We start from the raw sequence: 26,721 nt of genomic DNA on the forward strand, positions 1-26,721 counted from the left end.
TTCCATGGCAAATAAATGGACCCCAACCAATTTTAAAAACTAGATTTGATGATTCACATTGACGTCCACCACGCTAAGATTCCCCAAATCCCCTTTTCACGGGCATAATTACGCATTTAATCCCACTTTATTTCCCGCTACTATTTCCCTCTCTTTTTTCTCTTCTGACTCTCTTCTGCTGCTTTTGTTTTTTTTACTGTTTCTTTTATCTTGTACCAGAGATTCTTGATTAAAGAATAACCCCTTAATTAGAGCTTATAGCCCGAATTAATTTGGGGGTTTTAATGCAATTAAATAGTGGTTAGACTAAAAAGGTAGAATAATGAAAGTGAAATAAAAGTTGGGCTTAGAATTTCCCACAATTCTATTTCTAACGATGGAACAAAACATAATTAATGTGTTGCGCTTCCCCACTTGTGAGCTGCGTTGGTTGGAGGATTTAAAAGTTTAAAAAAGGGATGTAAATAATCAATTAAGAAGAGACAAAAGGTGTTGCCTTTTTTGTGTATGGAGAGGGAGAGAGAGAGAGAGTGAGTGGGAGTGTGGTTTTCTTGTGTAAAACTCCCATCTTTTTCCATCTCACATCTTTAGGGTTTCAAAAGGCCAAAGCTTTTTTGATGTTTCGTGTCCATAGTAGTTTGTTGTGAGATAATTTGAACACCCTTTTTGGTTTGTGAAAGCTACATTGATAATAGAAAGTGAGAAATTGTTGTCTTTCTTGGTACATTGTTGCATTTTGAGCTATCAATTTTTTTTGTCGGAAGGAGGAGCTTGAATCTTGAAAAAGGAAGGTTACCAACTCCTCCATGGTGATAGAACGGTGAAGTTTCCTTTGTTTAGATCTCCATAGTCCATTTTGTGCTGTCTTTTTCCTTCCAATTCCAATGTGTTAGTGGTCTGAAAATGTGGTGTGAAGCTCTGGCTTTGTGTTTGTTGCAGTGAAAGAACACATTTTTAGTGGAATTCAGTTGTGGGTGTTTTGTTTGGTTGCTGTATAACACAGTACATTTCCTTAGATTTCAAATCTTTTGGTACATTTGTGGATAAACCAGATTGTTTTGCTTGGGGTTAGAATGAGGATATTTAGGCTTCTTGTTGTGAGTCTTTGTTGTGTCTCCTGCTTCGGACAGCTCCCGTCTCAGGACATCTTGGCATTGCTTGAGTTCAAGAAAGGAATCAAGCATGATCCAACTGGTTTTGTAGTGAACTCATGGAATGATGAGTCAATTGATTTCAATGGCTGCCCTTCTTCTTGGAATGGAATCATGTGTAATGGTGGTAATGTTGCTGCTGTTGTTCTTGATAACTTAGGCTTATCTGCTGATGTGGATTTGAGTGTGTTCTCTAATCTAACAATGCTTGTGAAGCTGTCAATTGCAAACAATTCCATCTCTGGAAAGTTAGAGAAAAGCCTAGGCAACTTCAAGAGCCTTGAGTATCTCGATGTTTCGAATAATTTGTTGTCCTCTTCATTGCCATCTGAGATTGGTAATCTTGCTAGCTTAAAGAATCTGTCACTGGCTGGAAATAACTTCTCTGGTGCAATTCCGGACTCAATATCCGGTCTTGCCTCGATTAGGTCTCTAGACATGAGCCGGAATTCGCTCTCGGGGCCCTTGCCTTCATCCTTGACGAGGCTGGGAGGTTTGGTGTATCTCAATTTGTCGTTGAATGCCTTCACAAAGGGTGTCCCGAAGGGATTGGAGCTGATGACTGAGCTTGATGTGCTCGACTTACATGGAAACATGCTCGATGGCAAGGTTGATCCTTTGTTCCTGCTGCTCACTACAGCTAGCCATGTTGATCTTAGTGGGAATTTGCTAGTAAATGCTGCAGAGGATCAGAAGAAGTTTCTAGGAGGAGTTTCTCCATCTCTAAAGCATTTGAATCTCAGCCACAACCAGATTGTGGGATCGCTCGTTGGTGGTGGCGACGCGCAAGCTTTTGGGAGCTTGAAGGCCTTGGATTTGAGCTACAATCAGCTGTTTGGGGAATTGCCGGGCTTCAATTTCGTTTATGATCTCGAAGTCTTGAGACTTGGCAACAACAAGTTTACTGGCTCCGTCCCGAACAACCTTCTGAAAGGAGACTCTTTGGTCCTAACTGAGCTGGACCTAAGTGGGAATAACCTTACAGGTACATTGTCTACTCACAACTTGTCTTTTTACTTTTAGAAAACTGTGAATTTTATCTTATGTTCATAATTTTGACTATGAATTTCTAGTGTTGATTGTTGTTATGTTTAGTGGTTGATTTTCTTGTTTTAGTAACTGTTTATGCTCTTATTAACTTGTGATTGGATGCAAAAGCTATTGCTAACACCTTGTTTTACTTGACAGGGCCTATAAGTATGATTACTTCGACGACGTTGCACACTCTTAACCTGTCCTCTAATCAGCTCTCCGGTGAGCTTCCTCTGCTGACAGGAAGCTGTGCTGGGATTGACCTGTCAAGAAACAACTTTCAAGGAAATTTGACTAGGTTGGTTAAATGGGGGAATGTCGAGTTCCTTGATCTAAGCCGGAACCAATTGACAGGGCCTATTCCAGAGGCAACGGCTCAGTTTCTGCGTCTGAATCACCTCAACCTCTCCCACAATTCCCTGAATGGCTCTCTTCCTAAAGCTATCACACAGTTTCCAAAGCTCACCACTCTCGATCTCAGCTTCAATGGATTAGACGGACCTCTTTTAGCTTCTCTTTTAACGTCAGATACTCTCAAGGAGCTTTATCTGCAGGGCAATGCCTTCTCTGGGAGGATTGAGTTCTCGCCTCTCTCTAACATTACAAATTTTCTTGTTATTGATCTTGCTGACAACAAGCTTAGCGGTGAGTTGCCTGATGGATTTGGTTCGTTTACTGGACTTCAAACGCTCAATGTCGGAAGAAACAATTTCTCAGGGCCTTTGCCTAGTTCATTTGGTAATCTCACAGACTTAAACTCGTTGGACATATCCGGGAATCATTTCACCGGGCATCTGCCAGAGAATTTGGCTGATAGTCTCCAAAGCTTCAATGCTTCATACAATAATCTCTCCGGTGTGGTCCCTGATAATCTGAGGAGGTTCCCGACGTCTTCGTTCTACCCTGGCAACTCCGACTTGCAATTCCCTAATCCTCCTCCGGGATCAAGGCAAGGCCAAGCTGGAAACTCGAGTAATAATCGTATGAGAACTATTGTTATCGTGGCAATAGTAGTTTCGTGTGTGGCTGCTTTGATCATTCTGATCCTACTTGTCGTTTTTATCTGTCGCAAGCGGAAATCCAAGAGGCCGTTGCCTGTTGTCACCACCAAAGACGCCAGCCGCCCTTCAACGAATCCATCTAGCATCGGTGGCAGGGACCGTGCTAGTGGCTTGACTGTTTCAGCCGAGGATCTAGTGAGGTCGAGAAAAGGGTCGTCGTCCGAGATAATCGACCCGGAAGAGAAACTGGCCGCTGTAACCGGCTTCTCCCCATCGAAGACAGGCCACTTCTCGTGGTCGCCAGAATCCGGTGATTCATACACTATCGATAGCCTCTCGAGATTAGACGTCAAATCTCCCGACCGGCTGGCAGGCGAGCTGTATTTTCTAGACGACACTATCTCGTTCACCGCTGAGGAGCTGTCACGAGCACCGGCAGAAGTCCTCGGACGGAGCAGCCACGGGACGTCGTACAGAGCGACTCTCGAGAACGGGCTGTTCCTGACCGTGAAGTGGCTGAGGGAAGGAGTTGCTAAGCAGAGGAAAGAATTTGCTAAAGAAGCAAAGAAGTTTTCCAACATCAGACATCCAAATGTGGTAGGGTTGAGAGGCTACTACTGGGGGCCCACGCAACACGAGAAGCTCATTCTTTCCGACTACATATCGCCTGGTGGCCTCGCGAGCTTTCTATACGGTAATTCCTAGCCTCGATTCCTAGCCCAGTTTGCTACTTTGCCTACAATGTTGTCTTGATTGATGTAGATGGTTAATTGGTTAGATGAGAGCTTGATTTTCTTTGCATGATTGGTCACATCTATAATTCTTGTCAAAATAATTACTACTACATTTTAAGTAGATTCTTGGACATTTGATAGCTGATTATGCACAATGGAAAGTTATGTTGTGTTTGTGGTTCTAAGCGTGCTACGTTTTCAACGAATCTACTATTTGCAGATCGACCGGGGAGGAAGGGTCCGCCCTTAACGTGGGCGCAGAGGCTCAAGATCGCAGTAGACGTTGCACGTGGCCTAAACTATCTCCATTTCGACCGAGCCGTGCCTCACGGGAACCTCAAAGCCGCAAATGTACTACTCGAAGGGCCCGACCTCAACGCCAGAGTGGCCGACTACTGCCTGCACCGTCTCATGACCCAGTCAGGCACCATCGAGCAGATCCTCGACGCTGGCGTTCTAGGTTACCGGGCGCCAGAGCTGATCGCGTCCAAGAAGCCCCTCCCGTCGTTCAAATCGGATGTCTATGCATTCGGAGTCATAATGCTGGAGCTCCTGACCGGGAAATGTGCTGGGGATGTCGTCTCGGGTGCAGATGGAGGGGTCGGGCTGTCGGATTGGGTCCGGTTTAAGGTGGCGGAAGGGCGAGGAGCGGAGTGCTTCGATGCAGCGTTGGTGGCGGAGATGAGTGTCCCTGCAGCCGATAAAGGGATGAAAGAGGTGCTCGGGATCGCCCTCCGGTGCATCCGTTCGGTGTCGGAGAGGCCAGGGATCAAGAATGTGTATGAAGATCTATCCTCCATTTAGGTTTGGTTAGTTTTTGTATTAGTGAAGATCAAGATATGAAGTGGGGATGAAATATCTCATTTTCACCTCCTTTTTTTTTGCTTATGAGTAATGGAAATAGGAAGTTTGTTATTTTTGCTTTATTTTTCTCTTTTTATTTTTGCAACAATTGTTGTATATTGGGACATAACTTGATGTATACTAGCTTCTTTTTTCTGATTCCGACGGCTTGTCGGGAAAATCTCCTGTTATCTCGAATTCAAAATGCTGATGCTTTTCAGACACTGTAGATTGAGGTTGCTGTTGTCTCCTAACAGAGGCATCCATGAACTGTTTTCTCACACTCGCAACTTCTGCTCATCATTGTTCCCTCCCAATTTGAAGTAAACTTTTCTATTTTTGTTTTCATTTGTATTGTTTAGTTTCTTTTTTAAGCGTAAATGAGATTTGTTGTGTTCATCTCTCTGCGTTTACCCCTCTTTTTCTTGGTTGTATCTATTCTGATTTTGGAATTTTGATGAGTTTCTAAGAAATTGAAGTAAGTTTTTCACTTTTCTTGATGTGATTGATGTAATCTTGATGTAATGCTATATCTACATCTATCTGCTTTTCTCAACATATCTTCTTGTTATCTAACCCTTTTTCTTGAATTTTTACAATGTTGTTTTTTGCGACAGTAACCATGATGTGATGGAGGCATTTTCGGACAAAGGGTTTCTTACAAAGGATTCACCTCTTGGAGTTGCTGAGGAGAGTGATGCTGAAATCACAATGTTGCCGTCTTCTGCCAATGTAAGCTTTAAAAGTACATCACCATAATTTGCAATATTGGTAATTACTCAGGTTTTAAGAAATGTGAAGCAATGTGAAATGTAAGTCCTACTTTTATGTACAATATTAGTTTTGTAATTAAACGTGAGTGAAATGGGTTACAGAATGTTGAGCATACTTATCATATATAGTAGAAGTGAAGCGAGACTAGTAACGGCGGATGACCAAAATGACAAAATGTGACATGTATTGGCGAGCAGATCGAGTTATTGTCTTAGAACGTGTTTTGGGCCATATCTAGGTGATGGATGTGTACACGGGACCAGAAGGTATCCTTAATCATGGAGATCAGGTTAGGTCGCGGTTGTTCATTGATTCATCAACAATCGATCCTCAGACATCGAGAAAACTGTCTGCAGCCATTGCTGCTACTAGTTTAAAAGGTCTACTACTTATTATGTGTGTTTTAAATAAATTATAAATAAAGACGTACAGAAAGGGAAATAATCACAACTAATCCGTCCACAATAAACCAAGAAAAAAAAGGGAAAACAACGTGAGTATTATTTGTCCATATAAATTTATTAAGAAAAAGAAAATTGATAGAAGAAAGATACCAGTGTACCATGATCATAATAAGTTGAAATTGTAACCGTAACCGTAACGTCTACAATAATCTTCATAATCTTTATAATAGTTGTATTCGTAAAATTCAAATCTGCGGGCAGAAGAATCAAATGGATCTCCGCCATCGCAATTAGGCCATGGTATATCACTGATTGAGTCATTGGGGAGTTTAAGATGTTTAATTTTCCGACGACATCTTTTCCCCAACTCCCCTTCAAGATCGAGATCAAAACATCGCCGAATGTCAAGTGATTCGAGATGTGGACAACCGTGAAGGATGGCTTCAAGTCCTTCATTCCCAATCCAATGTGCAAAGAGTTGAAGATGACGCAGATTAGGCATGCTTTTGCTGATTGCAAAAGCATACAAATTCCGATGGTGCACTGCAACAAAATCGTCATTTAACAATGTCTTAACCCCGTACTTAAATCCATTGCATGAGAATGATTTCAACATTGGGCAACAATTGCCAATAGCTTCAATGTCAGCAGCACCAATAATTTTTCTAATAGTGAGATGCAATTCTTCCAAATGTACAAGCTTTGCAAACATTCTAGTTGCACCATCTCCTGATAGGTTAAAGCAAGTTCCAAGTTTAAGGCGTTTGAGATTTGGTGATCTGTCAAACAATAAAAGATTAGACTAATTTAAAAATCATGAATGACTTTGAACAAAGTTTTTTACCGCTCAGTGATGTACTCCATGAGTTTGTCATTGCCGAAATACTGAATGGTGAGGTCGACCAATTGTCCCTGGCTACGATCCACTGCACAGCGGCACATGATCATATACTTGTCGAAGAGAGGACCTTGCTTTTTGTCGGAGAAATCGATGACTCGCCACAAGGAGGGATCCTTGCAGACCTTCCACCAGGTGGTACACACTTGCGGCACACTTGTGAGCATCCCCTCCGACCCCAGCCTTTGCAGTATATTGGCCGTTACATCCCACGGCAGTTCAATCCATGGTGGCGGCAGAGGTGGAAGAGGTGGAGACGGAGGAACATCAATATTTCTAGGAACCCAGCCGATGCAGAGAGGCATCCATGTATGGAAGGGGGCAAGGATATAAGGGATAGTATGTGGCAAAGAGAATTGGTAAGGATTATGTGTAGGGAATAGGTAAGGAAGGGAATAATATGGAGAAAATGGGTGACAATATCGTACTAGTTGAATGGATGTTGGTAGAGTATAACTGGCCATGGCGGAAGTGAATGGAGAAACAATGAATATCATATCAAATAAAAGTCTCTATGATTTATAGGGGATTCCAAAACCAAAAAGTGAATGGAGAAACAATGAATATCATATCAAATAAAAGTCTCTATGATTTATAGGGGATTCCAAAACCAAATACTCCATCCGTCCCAGAAAAATTGTCCTAGTTCATTTTTTGCCTTAATTTTGCAAAAATAATAATAAATAGGTAAAATTGAAAGAGAGTAAAATAAGAGAAAAAAAAATGTAGGTAAGACTATTCTCTACATTATTCTCTATTTTACTTTACTCTCTCTACTTTAATTATTTATTATTATTTTTGCAAAATAAGTGTGAAAAAGGAAATGAGACAATCTTTCTGGACGGAGGGAGTAAATAGAGCAATGTAAAATTCAACCCAATCCTATAATCTCTCAAAATTAGAACTAACATTCAACAGATCTGATTTGATTCGGCGTTTTGATTATGGTTACCTGATATGTAGGACACAGAGATATGAAGAGATTATTGCGGAAGGATCCAAAATCAAATTACATGTTAAAGCAAATTATATTTTCTTGATTTATATTTCTTCCATTTTAGAAGATATGTCTTATTGTGAAACAAATCTATAACCGAATAAATGCATCTTTTTCACAATATTGGGTTAATCAACTTACTACTAATAATATTAACATACAATCAATTTAATAAAATAATGATGAAAATTAATTATTAATTATATTTATAAAATGAATTCCTTCCGTTCATTCAAGATGACCACATTCTTGAGTAGTACAGAGTTTTAGGTGGAATAATTGATTTTGATAAAAAAGAGTGGAAAAAGTGATTAAATATTTTAATAAGGAGATATAAGAGAAGGATTTAAATTAAAATATACTAGAAAGTAGACATTTTGAATAAAACAAACTAAAAAGGAAAGGTGGACATTTTAAATGGAACTGAAGTAATACTAAATTATTAAATTATGATAAATTTGAGATAAATGCTTCAAACATAAATATGATTAAATATTAATATTTCAGAGATTTGTACAAAATGAAACAATATTTCAATAAGTTTTAAAGTATGTTTTAGAAATTTAAATACTATTCCCTCCGTCCGCGATTAGGAGTCCCGGTCACTTTTGCGCACCCGTTTATAAAAATAATAAAAAATAGTTAAAGTGGAGAAATTGTAAAGTAAGAGAGAGAATAACGTTGACAAGAGTCTTCTCAACATTATTCTCTTTTTTACTTTACCATTTCTCCACTTTAACTATTTTTTATCATTTTTATAAAATAGGTGTCCAAAAGTGACCGGGACTCCTAATCGCGAACGGAGGAAGTAGTACTTTTAGTGAATTCGAAGTCTTCAATTTATTTACTTATTATTATATTAATAAAAGTTAAATATATAATATATAAATTTAATATAAAATTGAAAGTTACTTTATAGTTATCTATATTATAAAAATATTTAATAAAGTGTCGAATTATGAGTCAAACAAATAGAACAATAAATAATTTTTCTTTTCCTTTATCAAAAGCGATTTGCCGATCTTTTTTCTAGGAACATATACTATAATCGGAATGTATGGGCTCATCCCACTTACCAACCTGAAATTCAACTAAAACTGAACTGGTCTAGTAGGGACGTTGCCCTTGCTAGACAAACATATAGGCAATGTTCAAAACAAAACATGGATTGACATAATTTTCAAAACTCCAATTTTTTTATAAACATATTTGAAACAAAACTCATTTTTATCAGTCAAAACCGAACACATTAATATTACATAACTAAATAATACTCCCTCCGTCCCAACTAAGTTAAGACAAAACTTTTGGGCACGAAGATTAAGAAATTGTGTTGAAAAATAGGAGAGAAGAATAAATATGAAAGAAAAGAAGAGAGTAAAGTAGATGGTGGAATAAAGTAAGAGTAAATGAATGTTTTGTTCTTTTGCTAAGAAAAGGAAGTGACTCAACTTAGTTGGGACATTCCAAAGAGAAATAAGACTCAATTTAATTTGAATGGAGGGAATAGTAAATAACTGCAAGCATACTTGAAACATATTTTTACACACTAGGAACATAATTAACCGAAAGCATATTGCAAAACATACTTGGAACATAAACAACTGAAAGCATACTCGCAAGCGTTTTAAAAAAAGCCCACAAAATACATTTCATAAAAACTGTATAGTACACAGAAAGCCACCTTCTCTTAAAACTCCTTATCTTGAATTTTCATCACTCCGCCTTTAACTCGCAGAAATAGCCTCTTGAAAGTAAAACAACATACTAATAAGACTAAAGAAATTCATATACTTATCGGATCGGAATGCATGCCCCTTATTTATTTCATTTATTCTTCGTTCATCTTAACGAAAATTTTGAAACTTGCATATCAGAAATTTAATTAATAACATTTCTTAATTATTTTTGTGACATGAGAATGTCGTTTTCCTTTTTCTTTCGATTTCTTTTGTGGCCACCCAACGCGTTGTGGGCTCGCGTTTCGAACTTCAACATTTTTAGTCTTCGAAAACTTAAACCATTTATTCACGAATTTAATTAGTTAAGCTCCCAACGCTCAACTTTTTGATAAATTCCCATCCAAAATATTATAGAATTCACAACATATCTCCTCTTAATTTAACTAGTGTTAACACTCGTGCTATACACGGGACAAAATATTTTATGAAGATATAATAACAGCTAAATATATTAAAATAAAGAATATAGAATAAATAATATAACACCATATTTACCAATAAGAATAGAAATTAATTATAAAAAATATACATAACATGGGATGTGATCAATTGTTAACTAATTATCAACCCAAAATTGAGACTAACTTTTAACCATTAGATTAGAAGATCTTGTGGTTAATATAATGCCAAGTGTAATAATATATTTTAAATTTAAATAATTATTAAATTAAAAGGGTATTAATGTCAAATCCTATGTAGTAATTATAACTAACTACTTTCTCTCTCCTTAAAATCATCTCAAATCTTTAAATTTACGTAACTCTCTCAATTTAAATTATTTTTTCGCAAAAAATATATCAAATTAAAGATAATTTAATAAGGATTCCAACGAGATCTCAATTGCATATGTTCTGACGATGTTCGAGTGATGAAATTTGATAAATTATATTTCAATTTTCGTATATGTTGATAAGCAGCTTTTATCAACAAATGCAACAAAAAATCTCAATATATTGTAGGCAAATTCTCAATATTATGCATGTCCAATCTCAATAAAAATGTGTTGATATTTTCTTATCGTTGTGTTGATATTCTAATGTCATATTGTTGATATTTGTAATACACAATGTTGATATAAAAAAACACCCACAAAAATTATCCTTTTGTTGATATTTTGTCTACTATTATTGAAATTTGTGAGCTTTAATCTCATCCACTCATTTCAAAATCCAAGGGTGTAGATTTAGTCTTTGTTTTGGATTATGGTATTATAAGCATTTGAAGAGGACCCTACATAGCATTATAAACAAATAATTATATCTACAAATATCTACAAGTACGATTAACAATTTTATCGTACAAATAATTATATCTACAAATATCCATTACAACAATTTATTTATACCACAATTTGATTTACAAATTAATAAAATAAAGATACACCTTTAATGTTGAAATTATAGTAACTAATTATTATAATGACTCAACTACTTTGGCACAATCCAAAAGAATAAAAATTGTTAATTAATTTGGTTTATTTACGTGAATCTATTTAAATTTTATTGTAATATAAATATAAAAGTAACAATAACAACATTTATGAAATAATAAATTATATGAATATATCAAAAAGATTGATAAAAGCATAATCATATATAAGCATTTATTATAATAATTTTTAACAAATTATTTTTTCTTACAAAGGATACAATTCAACTACGTTCTCACGAAGGAAGCATAATTTAAATGTTTAGCGTGTATTAAGAATTTAATATTTCAAAATATTTTTATTTTAAAATTATATATAAATTAATTTTAGACAATTAGTGATAGTATAACTTATGTAATTAAATATAATTAGTGATATAGACCTTGCTATAATTAATTTCTAAAATTAATTGGGAATCAATTACAAAAATATGTCATGAATATTCAACTCCTCCTATGATTACAGATCGATAGCTAATAAATTTAATATCGATAAATGTAAAATTATACTCCAATATAACTATACATTAAACGGCCCAAAACAAAGCCCAAATATTATATCTCCATAAATTAATACTACTAATATTTGATAGGGGCTGCCGCATTTCCCTCTCTCTATCTTTTTCTAATTGGAGCTGCTATTATTACCGCTTCACCGCCCTGCATCTCAGGTTCTTCCGTCCTACCTCATGCCTGCTTGCTTCACCTATCCCACCCACCTCGGCCTGCCGGCGCCTCCCCAACACCGACAGTTCTCTGTTAGGGAGATATAAAACAGAGAAACAAAAACTGGATATCTGAAAGTCGTGTTTATCACTTTCAGATCAAATCAATTTCGGGGTTCAGCCAAAATGTTTGATCGGATAAAATTCAGAGTATTAGAAGATCATATGTTTTATTTTCGATTATTTTGAACCAGAAAATGATCAGTAGAAGAAGAAGATGAAACAGTGCAATGAAGCATTGCACCTGTTGGGAGATGAAACCGAAAATAACCGAATTTCAAAGGTTTCCAAAATTGCAATTTAGTCCTTCGACTTTCGGAAATTATATTTTCGGATGAATTTCCGATACAGTAACTTTGTCGGAAATAAAAAATTTCCAAGCTTCGACCCCAGCCAGGGGCTCTGCCCCTTGGACCCCGCTACCCGGGGGCGCTGCCCCCGGACCCCCGTTCATCTATCTAGGAGCTTCGCTCCTAATATTATAACGAATTCAAATAAGCGTGCACTCCGCACCTCCATACTTAAATGATGTATCATTATAACAATAACCGATCATTCAAGTTAATCTAATTACACTAAAATATCTAACATTCTCTCGGTCAGCCGCCCACCACTGACCGCTGCTTTTTCTTTTTCTCCTTCGTTTCTAGTAGGAGCTTGTAAATGTTGTATACACGAGCTCATACTAGTTCCTACTAGAAACAAGGTGGAGAAAAGAGTTGGAAGATATGAAACTTAGCTCGAGTTGCTGAGAAGTTGGGCAAAAATCGAATCAAGAGAGGAAGAATTAAGCTGTGCAGCTCCAGACCTTCAGGAGCCGTAGGATTTAAGTGGTTAGTTGAGATTAAATCTCAATCGTCCGATCCAACTAGCCGTTGGATTCAAAGTTAGATATAAAATGCTTGTTAACTGAAGTAGTTAGAGTGTGAAACGTTTTTCCCTCTTGTTCAATCTCTCATTCTTCTTCTGTAATCAATCCAAGATTGGATCTTCTTTGATTGCAAGTCAATACAATTCTTTTGCGTTCATTTTTGGTGTTTTTCCATTGTGTTTCTCAATAAGAAAGCCACCAAAGCTGGCAGCTTAGTTACTCTTTTTATTACTCGAGCTAAAGCGAGACTGAGGGAGTACCTTTTAAATTTCACTTACAACAATAGGGGTCTGAGATTTTTTTATTATTCCCTCCGTTCCATAGAAATAAGTCATATTTCATTTTCCGTCCATCAAATAGTCCATATCTATTTATAGAATTCTTTTTTTTCCTTTATCATTTATAGGCCTCACAATCCACTATACAATTTCAACAATATTTTTTTTCTATTTTTTCTTGCTTTATCAATTAGGAGTATATAGACGTGGCCACGGTTCGTAAAACCGCCGGTTCCGGTTCCGGTTAATAACCGCCGGTTTTTCGCCGGTTCCGGTTCATCCGGGCCGGTTCTGGTTCGGTTCCGGTTTTTTTTTTTTTTTTTTTTTTTTTTTTTTTTTTTTTAAATCTTATAGTTATTACTTCTAAATTCTATAGTACAATCCAAAGAGAAATTGATAACGATAAAAAATTGCAATTTTATTGATTTGAAACTTTGAATGTAAATTTCTACAATACAATTACAAGTTACAACTTACAAGTTACAAAATACAACAATACAAGTATCCAACTATACACTTGAATTTAAAATATAGATACAAAATTACAATTTACAAAAAATATATTAAAAGTAAAGTTGAAACAATTAGAAAAAAAAAAAAAAGAAAAAGGAAAAGGACTTGAGCTCAACTTAAATTTAAATTTTGAAATTCAAATTTTGAAAACGGTCGGAACCGCCGGTTTTTGGTCAGAAACCGGCGATTTTCTGACGGAACCGCCGGTTCGTGTCAGAAAACCGCCGGTTTCTGACCGAAAACCGGCGGTTTCCGACACCTTTTCAGGTCTACGCTGCAACCCTACGCCCTACGCCTGCAACCCTACCCCCGAACCGTCGGAAACCGGCGGTTTTGTGTCAGAAACCGCCGGTTTTCCGACACGAACCGCCGGTTTCTGACCAAAAACCGGCGGCTAACCGTCCTTTTCCGACCCTACCCTTGCAACCCTACGAACCTACCGGCGATGACCATTTATTTCCGGTTAACCGGCGGTTCCGAACCGGCAGTTAACCGCCGGTTATGGTTTTGAATTTTGTTGAACCGTAACCGAACCGTATGTCGAACCGTAACCGGATTTCGAACCGGAACCGTCGTCCGGTTTCGGTTTCGGTTCCGAACCGCCGGTTCAAAACCGGCGATTAACCGGTGGGCCGGTTTGGTTTGGCCATGTCTAGGAGTATATATTAAAGCTAGATCCTAAATGACCTATTTTTATTGGAGGAAGGGAGTATTAAAAAAACGTTCGCACCTGAGCCAACCTATTTTAGGTCCTTAATTGTCAAAATTGCTTAACAAAACCATTAAGATCTATTTCAAAAACAGCCAACAGTAGGAACTAGTCCTATTTATTTTAGTGGACATATTGTATATTAATCCTAGGAAATTTTGATCCCAATTTTCAGTAAAAAATCATTTTCAGCAGTACAGCATTCTAGAAAGACAGCTTATTAAAGTATTTAGATATTACTCTACCTTTCAACGAGTACTCCGTAATATGCAATATTTGATGAGCACATATTTTTAGAAAATATCCCCTCTGTCCCAGATAATTCGATCCAGTATTTCATTTCGGGCCGTCCCATATAATTTGTCCTACTTCATTTTTACCATTGTTGGTAGTGGACTCATATTCCACTAACTCATTCCTACTAACATTTTATTATAAAACTAATACTTTAAAAGTAGGCCCACATCCCACCAACTTTTTCAACTCAATTTCTATTACATTTTTTAAAACTCATGCCGGATCAAAGTGTCCCAAATTATCTGGAACGGAAGGAGTAAATAGTACTCCGTATGAGTCTCGCCAGAATATAAGTTGATAGTAGTATTTAAGTAAAAGTATTTGAATATTGAATATAAACTATATTGTACATGGAGTCATGTTCTAAGCGAAAAACTGCGTACATTTCATGGAAATTAGTACTCCTACAAATGAATTTGTTATTGTCTCTAATAACGACGAAAACAGAAAATAATAAAATCTTGTGATGTCATGTTCTTATTCACGTCACATAATTTAATTATAGATGATGATGTATCACTTTTTGTAAATTACAAATTTTATAACACGTTCCAGTGTTTCGATAAAATTAGGGGACTTCAAGATAGCCATATAAATTCGGAAAGTCACATAATTTAAAATCCCACCAACAACTTAATTAACTCATCAAGCCCCAAAAATCATAAAATATCAATGTACAAAAACAACTCAATTAATTCGTGATGCCCACAAAAATACCGCGCAAAAATGATTTATAAAAACCTAACAAAGAATGAAAGACAAAAAATCACAATCAAAAATTAAGAAAATGTCGAAAGAGATCGAAGCTCAGCGCAAGACCGCCGAGATCTACCACCGCCTGCAAGCAGAAGTTTCTAGAACTTCTCGACGAATTCTCGGTGCCTCGGTGCCTGTTTCAGGTGGTGGAGGTTGAGGCAGCGGAGTTCGAAGAGCTTGGCTTCAACCGCGCCACCAGCTTCTTCTGGATTCAGCAGAAAGCCAAAACCGAGCGGAAGATGAGCAAAACGGCGAGGGTTTATTACGACGTTGTAGTGACGAGTGTCCTCCAAGCTTTCCGGTGTCAAGGGGAAGGAGAGGGTGGTTCCCCTCCCATGTGTGAGATTGTGGTTGGATTTCCTGCCGCCGGTAAGGTCAAATCCATCTCTGCCGCCGGTCTCCACCACGTCAACTCCATCTCCGACGTCCAAAACTCCTACAAATAGACGATTATATAGCAGATCTTGCTGCAATGAGCCTAAGTTCGAATCTCACTGCTGTCGTGTAGTTGCTTCCATCTCTCAGGCACAAGTGTGAGGCCTTGGAGATGGGCTTCTGGCAGTCAGTGGTTAAGGCCTCTCCCCAAACGGGTTACTGCGTACCCTGATTTAATCCCCTCACATAATGTTGGAGCGGAGTGTGGGGGTTGCAAGGCGACGGAATCTCCTTTTTGCTCAATAGAGTATTAAAATGGCAATTAATAATGGGGAGGTGGCGTCTTAGGACTTCGAATTTGTTATGCCTCTAAATCGAAACATTAGTATTTAGTAGTGTTATTATTATTTTCTATTAGAGGTGATATTCTATACATTTACAGCCTCATTTCCTTTGAGTTTTTTTTTTTTTTTTTTTTTTTTTGAAGAAATAATTATAATATCAATAATGTACTTATGCAATTGTATCTAGAGTTCTGCTCGAACTGGTGTAGTCCAATCCGGGCCTAGATCAGAGAAACAGAATGGGTTTGGGCCGAGCTCGGTAGATATAGTGAATTTGTAATTAGGCAATTTTATGAATCTAGGATCAACCTATAACTAGGCCCGTGATCAGCCCATCTAATGCCCACATGAATTTATATACTGCTCCAGTACATATCATGAGCCATATTAATAATCCTTTTCGTTCATATTTGAATTTGATCAATAGTACATTTATATATTGTACTTGTCAAAAGTGAAGTACTCCCTCCATTCACGATTAACTGATATAAGTTGACTCGAATTTAAGAAATACTATATTAGAAAGTGTGTGAAAAAAGTTCATGGAATACGAGGTTTGCTTTTATTAATACATGAGTGAAATTAGTTCGTGGAATGTGGGAGGTCATAAACTAATAAAATTAAGGTATTAATTAATTGTTGAGGAAGAAAAGAAAACTTATGCCAATTAATTTTGCACGGTGGGAATATTAGATATGTAATTAGTTCTTAATTTTATAATTACGGTCGATAGGTAATAAGTCTAAGAGTAAGTTATGTACAAGGATGAAGTGAAAAAATTGGCTCGGTTATTTTTATGGATCAATAGACTTATGTGCTTCTCAGGTCCTTCTCAATTAGAGCATCTCCAAAAAAGGAAATGTACATTGAATCTATTTTTCTTCTCAAAACGGAAAATATATCCTTTCAAAAAAATAGTGTGGATTGAGTTCAAAGCTTGTAACATCGACTTCATGGTAATATGCACACAACAAGCATTTCATCTATTATGTTCTCCTAGGATCTGTCAAAACCACTAGTCTAAATTTGGATCTGTCTGTGCTTCGGTAACTTCAGAACCTGAAAAGTGTGCATCTAGGCTAACATGAGCCGGTGGCGCTGCTGGTGCTGCTGGGGCTTGAGCCTGGGGCACTTCCGGGTCCGGCCCTTCCGGGTCTTGCTGCCCTTCCGGGTCTTCCGGGTCTTGCTGCCCTTCCGGGTCCTGCCCTTCTGGGTCGTGCAATGCGTGGGCTTGAACTGCCTGGACTTCCGCTGGAGGTCCGTACGCCACTTGTGGTGGCGCGGCATATCTGAATGGTGGAGGTGCGGCGTGCACAACTGGGGGGGGGGGGGGGCATACACGACCTGCGGCAGTTGTCCATGGGCTGCCAGGGCTAACACAGCCAATGGTGGTACATAGATCGGCTCGTTACGTACAACTTGTATCCACACATGTTGTGGAATGCCATCAACAAACATCATGTACGGTACCCACCACATTAACGGTATATGGAATAGAACCTTTACATCAACAATAATGAATTGTAGTCAAATTTTCTCCAAATAGTAGAACCCAAAGAATCAAACAAATTTTAAGAAAGAAAAACAGTCTTTGTCAAGAAAAAACCCTAAATATACTTAGCAGAGTCAATTCACAAATACGTCCGATTCAAGAAACACAGAATTAACCAAGAAAACTAAATTTCTGCCATAAATTTACAATTCACTAGAACATTTCAATTACTGCGTCACGTTTCAACTAAATTACGTAGTCAATTCACAATTCACAAAGAAAAGGGTTCAATTACTTAAACAGTAAACTAAATTACTGCATCACTTAATTAAATCGCAGCATAGAAAAGATTCAAATAACCAAAAAAAAGAAAGACTCACCAAATTTTGGTGCAGAATTCCGTTCGCAAAAACCGGCGGCCTAGGTTGGAATGGCGCCGGTATGTGATTTCCGTTGGCAAAAACCGGCGGCCCAGGTTGGAATGGCGCCGGTATGTGATTTCCGTTCGCAAAAACCGGCGGCCCAGGTTGGAATGGAGCCGGTATGTGATTTCCGTTCGAAAAAACCGGCGGCCCAAGTTGGAATGGCGCCGGTATGTGATTTCTGTTGGCAAAAATCGGCGGCCCAGGTTGGAATGGCGCCGGTATGTGATTTCCGTTTGCAAAAACCGGCGGCCCAGGTTGGAATGACGCCGGTATGTGATTTCCGTTGGCAAAAACCGGCGGCCCAGGTTGGAATGGCGCCGGTATGTGATTTCCGTTGGCAAAAACCGGCGGCCCAGGTTGGATTGGCGCCGTTATGTGATTTCCGTTGGCAAAAACCGGCGGCCCAGGTTGGAATGGCGCCGGTATGTGATTTCCGTTGGCAAAAACCGGCGGCCCAGGTTGGAATGGCGCTGGTATGTGATTTCCGTTGGCAAAAACCGGCGGCCCAGGTTGGATTGGCGCCGTTATGTGATTTCCGTTGGCAAAAACCGGCGGCCCAGGTTGGAATGGCGCCGGTATGAGATTTCCGTTCGCAAAAACCGGCGGCCCAGGTTGGAATGGCGCCGGTATGTGATTTCCGTTCGCAAAAACCGGCGGCCCAGGTTGGAATGGCGCCGGTATGTGATTTCCGTTGGCAAAAACCGGCGGCCCAGGTTGGAATGGCGCCGGTATGTGATTTCCGTTCGCAAAAACCGACGGCTCAGGTTGGAATGGCGCCGGTATGTGATTTCCGTTGGCAAAAACCGGCGGCCCAGGTTGGAATGGCGCCGGTATGTGATTTCCGTTCGCAAAATCCGGCGGCCCAGGTTGGAATGGCGCCGGTATGTGATTTCCGTTGGCAAAAACCGGCGGCCCAGGTTGGAATGGCGCCGGTATGTGATTTCCGTTCGCAAAAACCGACGGCTCAGGTTGGAATGGCGCCGGTATGTGATTTCCGTTGGCAAAAACCGGCGGCCCAGGTTGGAATGGCGCCGGTATGTGATTTCCGTTCGCAAAAACCGGCGGCCCAGGTTGGATTGGCGCCGGTATGTGATTTCCGTTGGCAAAAACCGGCGGCCCAGGTTGGAATGGCGCCGGTATGTGATTTCCGTTGGCAAAAACCGGCGGCCCAGGTTGGAATGGCGCCGGTATGTGATTTCCGTTGGCAAAAACCGGCGGCCCAAGTTGGAATGGCGCCGGTATGTGGTTTCCGTTGGCAAAAACCGGCGGCCCAGGTTGGAATGGCGCCGGTATGTGGTTTCCGTTGGCAAAAACCGGCGGCCCAGGTTGGAATGGCGCCGGTATGTGGTTTCCGTTCGCAAAAACCGGTGGCCCAGGTTGGAATGGCGCCGGTATGTGGTTTCCGTTCGCAAAAACCGGCGGCCCAGGTTGGAATGGCGTCGGTATGTGGTTTCCGTTCGCAAAAACCGGCGGCCCAGGTTGGAATGGCGCCGGTATGTGATTTCCGTTGGCAAAAACCGGCGGCCCGGGTTGGAATGGCGCCGGTATGTGATTTCCGTTGGCAAAAACCGGCGGCCCCGGTTGGAATGGCGCCGGTATGTGATTTCCGTTGGCAAAAACCGGCGGCCCAGGTTGGAATGGCGCCTGTATGTGATTTCCGTTGGCAAAAACCGGCGGCCCAAGTTGGAATGGCGCCGGTATGTGATTTCCGTTGGTAAAAACCCCTGACCGCGTCCAAGAAGCCCCTCCCGTCGTTTAGAGTCATAATGCTGGAGCTCCTGACCGGGAAATGTGCTGGCGATGTCGTCTCGGGTGCGGATGGAGGGGTCGGGCTGTCGGATTGGGTCCGGTTTAAGGTGGCGGAAGGGCGAGGAGCGGAGTGCTTCGATGCAGCGTTGGTGGCGGAGATGAGCGTCCCGGCAGCTGATAAAGGGATGAAAGAGGTGCTCGGGATCGCCCTCCGGTGCATCCGATCGGTGTCGGAGAGGCCGGGGATCAAGAATGTGTATGAAGATCTATCGTCCATTTAGGTTTGGTTAGTGAAGAAGATCAAGATATGAAGTGGGGATGAAATATCTAATTTTCACCTCTTTTTTTTTTGCTTTTGAGTAGTGGAAGTAGAAAGTTATTTTTCTTTTTTATTTTTGCAACAATTGTTGTATATTGGGACTATCTTGATGTATACCAGCTTCTTTTTTCAGATTCCGACGGCTCGTCGGGAAAATCTCCGGTCATCTAGAATTCAAAATGCCTATGCTTTTAGACAATGTTATGATAACAAGGTCGATTTGGGATGATGAAATTCAGTTTAGTTCCATGGCATTGAGATACGTTATAATTTAATTAGTTTTCTTAAATTTTAATATAAAAATTTATAATACTTCCTCCATCCCCTGTTAGTTTTCAATTTTAACTTTCCTTATTAATTATCTCACTTCATACTATTTTGAGCTCCGTCCCAATAAATATGAAATATTTGATTTCCGACACGAGATTTTATGCAGTATTGTTTTGTGAGTTAATGAAGAGAGAGTAAAGTAAGAGAGAGGGAAAAATAGAGAGAGTGATGTTTCCATTTTAAGAAACGATTCATTTTTTATGAGACAACCCAAAAAGGAAAACGTTGTATTTCTAATGGGATAGAGGGGTACATTCTAAGATTCACGTTCCTCTGACTTTCTCTACCCACTTTGTTCTATATTTTTATAATTCATATTGGTATAAGTGGAACACATAATAGTGGATGAAGAGTTACCTATTTAATTTTTTTTTTGATTAAATAATTTAAGACATAATAGTTCTATAAAAAAATCCTATATTTTAGGTCTATTACTTTTATGGATATTCTTTCCCATTCAGATTCAAATTTTAATAAATGAATTATATTTATTTTCTGTTTTAATGCATTATTATGTTAAATAAAATATATCTATATTCATATACATTTATATTTATAAATAAATTATAATGTGTCATGTATAACACGGATGTGATAAAAAGGAAATTAAGTTCAGAAGTGTATACAGCTGTCTTTTAATTTGTCGAACACTTCAAATAATTAAAGTGTGTACTATTAATTTTTAAAATGCATTCATTTTAAGTTTCAATGTTACATTTTAAGTCTTTTAAAATTATTGTTGAGAAATTATGAAAAAAAAATTCGTTTATTTGAAGATTTTTTCATTCGTGGGAAAAAACAAACAAGGGATAAAGTTCGTGATATTATTTGTCAATTTTAAAGTTCGTGCGAAAAAGTGATATTAGATGCCAATATCTCTTTAATATATTACTTTATCATCACTCGAATTTGAAAACAAAAAAAAAAACTAAACTTGTGAAACTTAACATCTACAAAATATTTACAATAGTCATATATATAGACCATATGTATTTTTTCTAAAGTTTTCATCCTATTTTTTTTCTCTTCTAGAATTCTGTACTTTTTTCTAATACATTCTATTTATTCCTAAATATTTCTATTATAAATTATCTTCAATTTTTAATTAAAAAAAAGCAGGCTTATTATTTCTTTGAACACATTCTGTACAATAAAAATACTCTCTCCGTTTCTTCATAGTTGAGTCATTTTACCATTTCGGGAAGTTTCTTCATAGTTGAGTCGTTTCCTTATATGGTAACTTTTTCCTCTTTCTTACTTTACTTTTTCTTACTTTACTCTCTCTACTTTATTCACTTTATACTTTATTCTCTCTACCTTTTTCTCTCTCTTACTTTTTTATCTATTTATTTAACAAACCCAGCATTCATTTCTAAAACTCAGTGCCGAAAAGTTTCGCCTCAACTATGAAGAAACGGAGGGAGTACTATAAAATAAGAAGATGATGAAACACTACTCAGTTTGATAAAACATTTTTTCTCAATTCAGTAGGTTAGGAATTCAGATCATCACAAGAATAAATAGGGTATCTTTATTGATCATTTTTTTCGAAAAATAAGTAAAAGTTGTGGATTAAGTAGGTTTAAGATGATTTTCTCAATTTCATATACAATTATGCTTCTGCAGGTTACAATTTATATATAATACTCCTATCAATTTTTTTTTATTAAATATATATATGAATATAGCAATAATTAAGTATAAAAATAAAATTATAATATAGTAAAATTAATCACAACTAATAACTATAATCTCGATTTAGAGTAATATAAGTAAAATGTTAAAACCAATTATGCAATTAGTATAATATTTAAAATTATATTAAAACAACAAAAGCACATATATTGATTAAAACGTTTTTTTGGGATATAAAAAGAACAATCTTATTCAAACCCTAGTAAAATTTAATGTCAACACCATCGATATGAAGTTATTAATATACAATTTATAATGTTCAAAATATGAAAGTCATTATCATAGAAAAATAAAATAAATATAACCTTCATTCATATTTTATCAATTTCAAAGATTTAATTTATTATACTCCCTTCGACCCATGTTACTTGAGACGTTTTTTTTCGGCACGAGAATTAAGAAAATTGTGTTTAGTGAGTTAAATAAAGTAGAAGATATAATAAAATAAGTGTGATTAGATGTTTTGTTTTAGGCAAAAAGAGAAATGACTCAAGTAACTTGGGACAACCCTAAATAGAATACGACTCAAGTAACTTGAGACAGAGGGAGTATTAAACAATAACTTCATCACATTAATCCAAGTCATCACATAAATCCATAAGAATTTGTTATATCATATATGTCTCATAAAAAAATAATCATGTAAACTCTTCACCTATATAATTTGGTCAACTAATAAAAAAGCGTATTGCTAACAAATACTCCACCCGTTTCTTAAAAATAACAACTCTTTTTTTTAGTCCGTTTCTTAAAAATAGCAACTTTCAAACTTTCTGTTTTTGAAAATCTTTATACCCTTGTACATCAATTTATTTACCACTTATACCATTACAATTAACAACTTAAAGTGGGTTGCATAATCCATTAACATTAATTCCATTACCTTTTTCTCTTCATCTATCTTATTTTACCAAAAAAAAATTTCTCTCTCTTACTTTACCAAATTTTGCATTAAAACCCGTACCGTTTCAAATGTCCCTATTTTTAAGAAACGGAGGAAGTAATTTATTAGGTAGTAACTCATTCATATTAAAACATTCGTCTCCGACTTCTCTTTGCACTCCAATACCCCTCCACCCTATCATTTTCCCAACATCTTATCATTTCCTGCATTTTTCTCGTCCTGCACTAGCACAATCTATTCCATAAGCCGGATTTTCATCATCTATGTAATAATTTCAAACAAAAATCAACTACATATCCTATATTATAACTTTTGTCATTTCGTTGACTTTAGGTGCTCATTTTACATGCAATATGTGGAAGGGACGAAGTTTGAGACGAAGGAGTATTCAATATTTGAATTTTTAGATATTTAAATTTATATCTAAAACTTACTAATTATTAAAATTAAGGCTAAAACTCCTCTTACATAGTCATCAATGACGTAAATGGCCATAAAGCACAGAGCATAGTTAATGTCCATACTGGAAAACACCGTAGCACTTAGCTCTCTTTCTCTCTCTAGACACACGCATAACTCTGGTAATGGCTGCTTGTAGATTGAGGTTGCTGTTGGGCATCCATGAACTGTTTTCTCACACTCGCAACTTCTGCTCATCATCTCTTCCCTCCCAATTTGAAGTAAAGTTTTCTATTTTTGTTTTTTTTAGTTTCCTTTTAAGCCTAATTGAAGCTTTTCTGTTTCTGGGATTTGCTGTGTTCATATTTACCCCTCTTTTTCTTGGTTGTATCATTTCTGATTTTGGAATTTTGATGAGTTTTCAAGAAATTGAAGCAAGTTTTCACTTTTATTGATGTGATTGATGTAATCTTGGTTTGGTTGTATTTATATATTCTTACAGAGAGTTGGATTCATAGGACTTGGAAACATGGGATCAAGGATGGCTGATAACTTGTTTAAAGCTGGATACACTGTTGTGGTTCATGATATGTAATGCTATATCTATGTGTTCTTGTTCTTATCTAACCCTTTTTCTTGAATTTTGACAATGTTGTTTTTTTGTGACAGTAACCATGATGTGATGAAGGGATTCTCGGACAAAGGGTTTCTTACAAAGGATTCACCTCTTGGAGTTGCTGAGGAGAGTGATGCTGTAATCACAATGTTGCCATCTTCTGCCCATGTAAGCTTTGAGTACTTCACCATGATTTGCACCTACTCGGGTTTTAAGAAATGTGGCTGCGAAAAGTTAGTAGAATGTGATCTACATTAGTTTTATAATTAGTGTAATGAGTTAATTGAATGTTGAACATACTTATCATACATAGTAAAAGTGAAACGAGCCAAAATGACAAAATGAGACATGTATTGGCGAACAGATGGAGTTATTGTCTTGGAACGTGTTTTGGCTTTGTATGTAGGTGATGGATGTTTACACGGGACCGGAAGGTATCCTTAATCATGGAGATCAGGTTAGGTCGCGGTTGTTCATCGATTCATCAACAATCGATCCTCAGACATCGAGAAAACTGTCTGCAGCCATTGCTGCTACTAGTTTAAAAGGTCTACTCCTTATTTCCCCCTCTTTTGAAAGATGATTTTCTTCTCTTTCATTTCACTTGACTGTTTGTTTAAGGTGGCTCTGCTATGTTGGACGCCCCTGTATCCGGAGGTATCATATCAGCTGAAAACGGAACTCTTACTTTCATGGTATGTGTTATCGCAATTCTAGTTATAATGAATGATGGATCTCCTGTTGGGAGTGACCGGTTACATTTCTATGTGCGGTTTTGATACACGTATGCTTGACTTTTGTCGATTGAGATATATTATTCAACTTATTTTGTTGCATACAATGATCATATGATCTTTCCAACTTAAATCTTAGAGACCATCTGATCTTTCTTTCGACTAGGTTGGTGGTTCTGAGGAAGCTTATAGGTCCGCGAGACCTTTGTTTCTCTCGATGGGGAAAAACGTCATATACTGCGGAGGTCCAGGAAATGGTTCGGTGTGTTCTTGCCTATATTCTTGAAAAATGGCGCGTCCTAAAATGTGTCGAGAGACAATCTGGTTGGTTAACCGGTCAGCCATTGAAAAACTTGTTTTTCCTTTCTATCTAGGCAGCAAAGATTTGCAACAATCTGGCGATGGCTGTGAGCATGCTCGGGGTTTCAGAAGCTTTTTCGCTCGGACAGTCACTGGGCATCCGAGCAGCTACTTTGACCGAGATTTTTAACTCTTCGAGTGCTCGGTGTTGGAGTAGGTAATGCACTACTTGTTACCTGTTGAATCAGGTTCACCAGAAACTAAAACATAAAGCTGTCGAAAAAACTGGGGCTAATGTTCTCCGTTTTTTTGGCAGTGACACTTACAATCCCGTGCCAGGAGTGATGGAAGGGGTGCCGGCATCTAGGAATTACGATGGAGGTTTTGCTACGAAACTCATGGTATGTGTTTTCTAAGACAACATCATGCTTCCAAGAAAACATCCGTTAGATTTTCGTTTAGGAAATCAATCGGCTGCAGAAGTGTTATATTGGTCGCTTTCGATGTAGGCTAAGGACCTGAACCTTGCGGCTACATCAGCCAAAGAAGTCGGTGCAAGAAGTCCGATGACATCTTCAGCACAAAAGATGTTAGTTAGTTCACAGCCACTACTTGATTGTGAATAGCCATTTACTAATTTTATTGCCTTTTAACCCTCAATTTACCGTGTAGATTCACAGAACTTTGCAACGGAGGTTTGGAAACAAAGGACTTCTCTTGCGTCTTTCGCCATTACTTCCATGGCAAGGACGAGGTGTAATGTAGAGCAAGAACGGGAATCAATGTACACAGTTCCTTTTATCTTTTTCAAATAATGTCTGTGAATTGTTTGTATAATATGTGTTTTAAAGTGACTTTCTCAATGGTTGAAGTAAAAATGGGTCCGGACCACTCGCTCATGGTAAGTTTGTGCAAGATTTTTGAGTTGATTCGACTCGACTTCTTGAAAAGTTGTCCTCTATTATGACTCTGCTTTGTCTGATCTTAAGCAGTTCCATTTATGGATCTCTTCCCGGCCGAGGCTCTAGCTTCTGCACGTAAGTATGCTTCATTATTGCGGTTTTCCAACTCGATACATTGTGTTTATGTCTAGACAGCACAGAGAAACCTCGGTTTATGTTGAAACAGACAATGTACTACTCCGTATTTGGTATCTGTTGCATTGGTTAGGAATTGAACTTGTGTATTAAAAACACCGGGTTTCTAAATTCTGGATATAGGCTCGAACTCACATGTGAATATCTCAGTACGTTGTTCAGTTTCTGTTGTGGTTCACTAGTCTTTGCTTAGTCTCGATCCGGATTTCTTGATAGTTAAACGCGTCTTTTCCTCCAAAACCGAATAAAATGAGCTGCGAATGCGAGTAGAAGAAAGAGCACAATTGCAGTGCAGTGATGTGTGGTTTATTGATTTTTTTTTATATTATGAATATGTGATCTATACTTGAAATTTCATTAAAATTGCAAAAATGAAACCATATACATTGTTCTTTGTTGCTGAAATTTTATCAAAATTATAATTTCATGAGATAATTTATGAGATTAATGATCTACTTTTATAAGTTATGAGACTGACCAGAAGTCAACCAAAAGTTAAATGATAGTAATTTTTTCCGTTCTATATTAGTTGGGGTTTAGAAGGTTTGCCGATGGCCGTGGAGGATGCAGGATGCCTTTCCGAGGCGAGGTGGTGTCGGGAAGCGTATTCAGAGTTAATAAGTTGAATCCGCCACCCAACCGTAGTTCGGGCCGCCCGCACGGATTAAAGTCCGATCGTATTACAATAAACTCTCAAATAAATTTCATTGATTTATTAGGTAACTATTTTGATACAATAAATTTAGTTTAATTACAATTTACAATAATCGTTACAGAAATTTGTATCAA

General features: G+C 37.8%; 4 protein-coding genes across 7 annotated transcripts; 2 read left to right on the plus strand and 2 right to left on the minus strand.

Moving 5' to 3' along the window:
- Positions 1-10: 10 nt before the first annotated feature.
- Positions 11-5,042, plus strand: GHR1 (Leucine-rich receptor-like protein kinase family protein). Its single transcript, XM_048088295.2, has 3 exons — positions 11-2,136; positions 2,340-3,878; positions 4,139-5,042. Exons 1-3 carry the CDS (start codon positions 1,074-1,076, stop codon positions 4,720-4,722), a joined length of 3,186 nt encoding a protein of 1,061 aa, XP_047944252.2. The 5' UTR covers positions 11-1,073; the 3' UTR covers positions 4,723-5,042.
- LOC125187469 (6-phosphogluconate dehydrogenase family protein) lies at positions 5,023-26,099 on the plus strand. Of its 4 annotated transcripts, none has more exons than XR_016130622.1 (11): positions 23,297-23,466; positions 23,688-23,776; positions 23,855-23,969; positions 24,208-24,349; positions 24,423-24,496; positions 24,702-24,797; positions 24,910-25,052; positions 25,152-25,236; positions 25,345-25,424; positions 25,508-25,736; positions 25,825-26,099. XR_016130622.1 is itself a non-coding variant. In XM_089058879.1 (10 exons), exons 2-10 carry the CDS (start codon positions 23,715-23,717, stop codon positions 25,593-25,595), a joined length of 885 nt encoding a protein of 294 aa, XP_088915005.1. In that variant the 5' UTR covers positions 5,023-5,084; positions 23,688-23,714; the 3' UTR covers positions 25,596-26,099. The 4 variants fall into 4 exon arrangements, 2 of the variants coding, with proteins under 2 accessions (XP_088915005.1, XP_088915004.1); XR_016130621.1 differs by having other exon boundaries at positions 25,828-26,099; XM_089058879.1 differs by lacking the exon at positions 23,297-23,466 and adding an exon at positions 5,023-5,084 and having other exon boundaries at positions 25,508-26,099.
- Positions 5,977-7,334, minus strand: LOC125188256 (F-box protein SKIP19-like). Its single transcript, XM_048085024.2, has 2 exons — positions 6,784-7,334; positions 5,977-6,718 (listed from the first exon to the last, which is right to left on the minus strand). The coding sequence occupies exons 1-2, from the start codon at positions 7,332-7,334 to the stop codon at positions 6,103-6,105; spliced, it is 1,167 nt and encodes a 388-aa protein (XP_047940981.2). The 3' UTR covers positions 5,977-6,102.
- Positions 16,947-19,815, minus strand: LOC148926932 (uncharacterized). The gene is made up of 3 exons (XM_089059301.1): positions 19,560-19,815; positions 17,745-19,513; positions 16,947-17,372 (listed from the first exon to the last, which is right to left on the minus strand). Exons 1-3 carry the CDS (start codon positions 19,813-19,815, stop codon positions 16,947-16,949), a joined length of 2,451 nt encoding a protein of 816 aa, XP_088915427.1.
- Positions 26,100-26,721: the final 622 nt, after the last annotated feature.

The sequence above is a fragment of the Salvia hispanica genome, chromosome 5, assembly GCF_029641045.1.
Source record: "Salvia hispanica isolate PSC_SH4W2 chromosome 5, Shi_PSC_v1, whole genome shotgun sequence".
NCBI lineage: Eukaryota > Viridiplantae > Streptophyta > Magnoliopsida > Lamiales > Lamiaceae > Salvia > Salvia hispanica.

What these genes read in the sequence shown, in the direction of transcription:
- LOC125187469 (XM_089058878.1), top strand. Translation starts at nt 23,371, where the DNA reads ATGGCTGCTTGTAGATTGAGGTTGCTGTTGGGCATCCATGAACTGTTT. An exon ending in AGTGCTCGGTGTTGGAGTAG is followed by an intron (nt 25,053 to 25,151) that starts GTAATGCACTAC and finishes TTTTTTTGGCAG; the next exon opens with TGACACTTACAATCCCGTGC. An exon ending in GTTTTGCTACGAAACTCATG is followed by an intron (nt 25,237 to 25,344) that starts GTATGTGTTTTC and finishes CTTTCGATGTAG; the next exon opens with GCTAAGGACCTGAACCTTGC.
- GHR1 (XM_048088295.2), top strand. Translation starts at nt 1,074, where the DNA reads ATGAGGATATTTAGGCTTCTTGTTGTGAGTCTTTGTTGTGTCTCCTGC. An exon ending in AAGTGGGAATAACCTTACAG is followed by an intron (nt 2,137 to 2,339) that starts GTACATTGTCTA and finishes TTTACTTGACAG; the next exon opens with GGCCTATAAGTATGATTACT. An exon ending in CCTCGCGAGCTTTCTATACG is followed by an intron (nt 3,879 to 4,138) that starts GTAATTCCTAGC and finishes TACTATTTGCAG; the next exon opens with ATCGACCGGGGAGGAAGGGT.
- LOC148926932 (XM_089059301.1), bottom strand. Translation starts at nt 19,815, where the DNA reads ATGGACGATAGATCTTCATACACATTCTTGATCCCCGGCCTCTCCGAC. An exon ending in TTTCCCGGTCAGGAGCTCCA is followed by an intron (nt 19,514 to 19,559) that starts GCATTATGACTC and finishes GGACGCGGTCAG; the next exon opens with GGGTTTTTACCAACGGAAAT. An exon ending in GAATTCTGCACCAAAATTTG is followed by an intron (nt 17,373 to 17,744) that starts GTGAGTCTTTCT and finishes GTTGATGTAAAG; the next exon opens with GTTCTATTCCATATACCGTT.
- LOC125188256 (XM_048085024.2), bottom strand. Translation starts at nt 7,334, where the DNA reads ATGATATTCATTGTTTCTCCATTCACTTCCGCCATGGCCAGTTATACT. An exon ending in ATGGAGTACATCACTGAGCG is followed by an intron (nt 6,719 to 6,783) that starts GTAAAAAACTTT and finishes ATTGTTTGACAG; the next exon opens with ATCACCAAATCTCAAACGCC.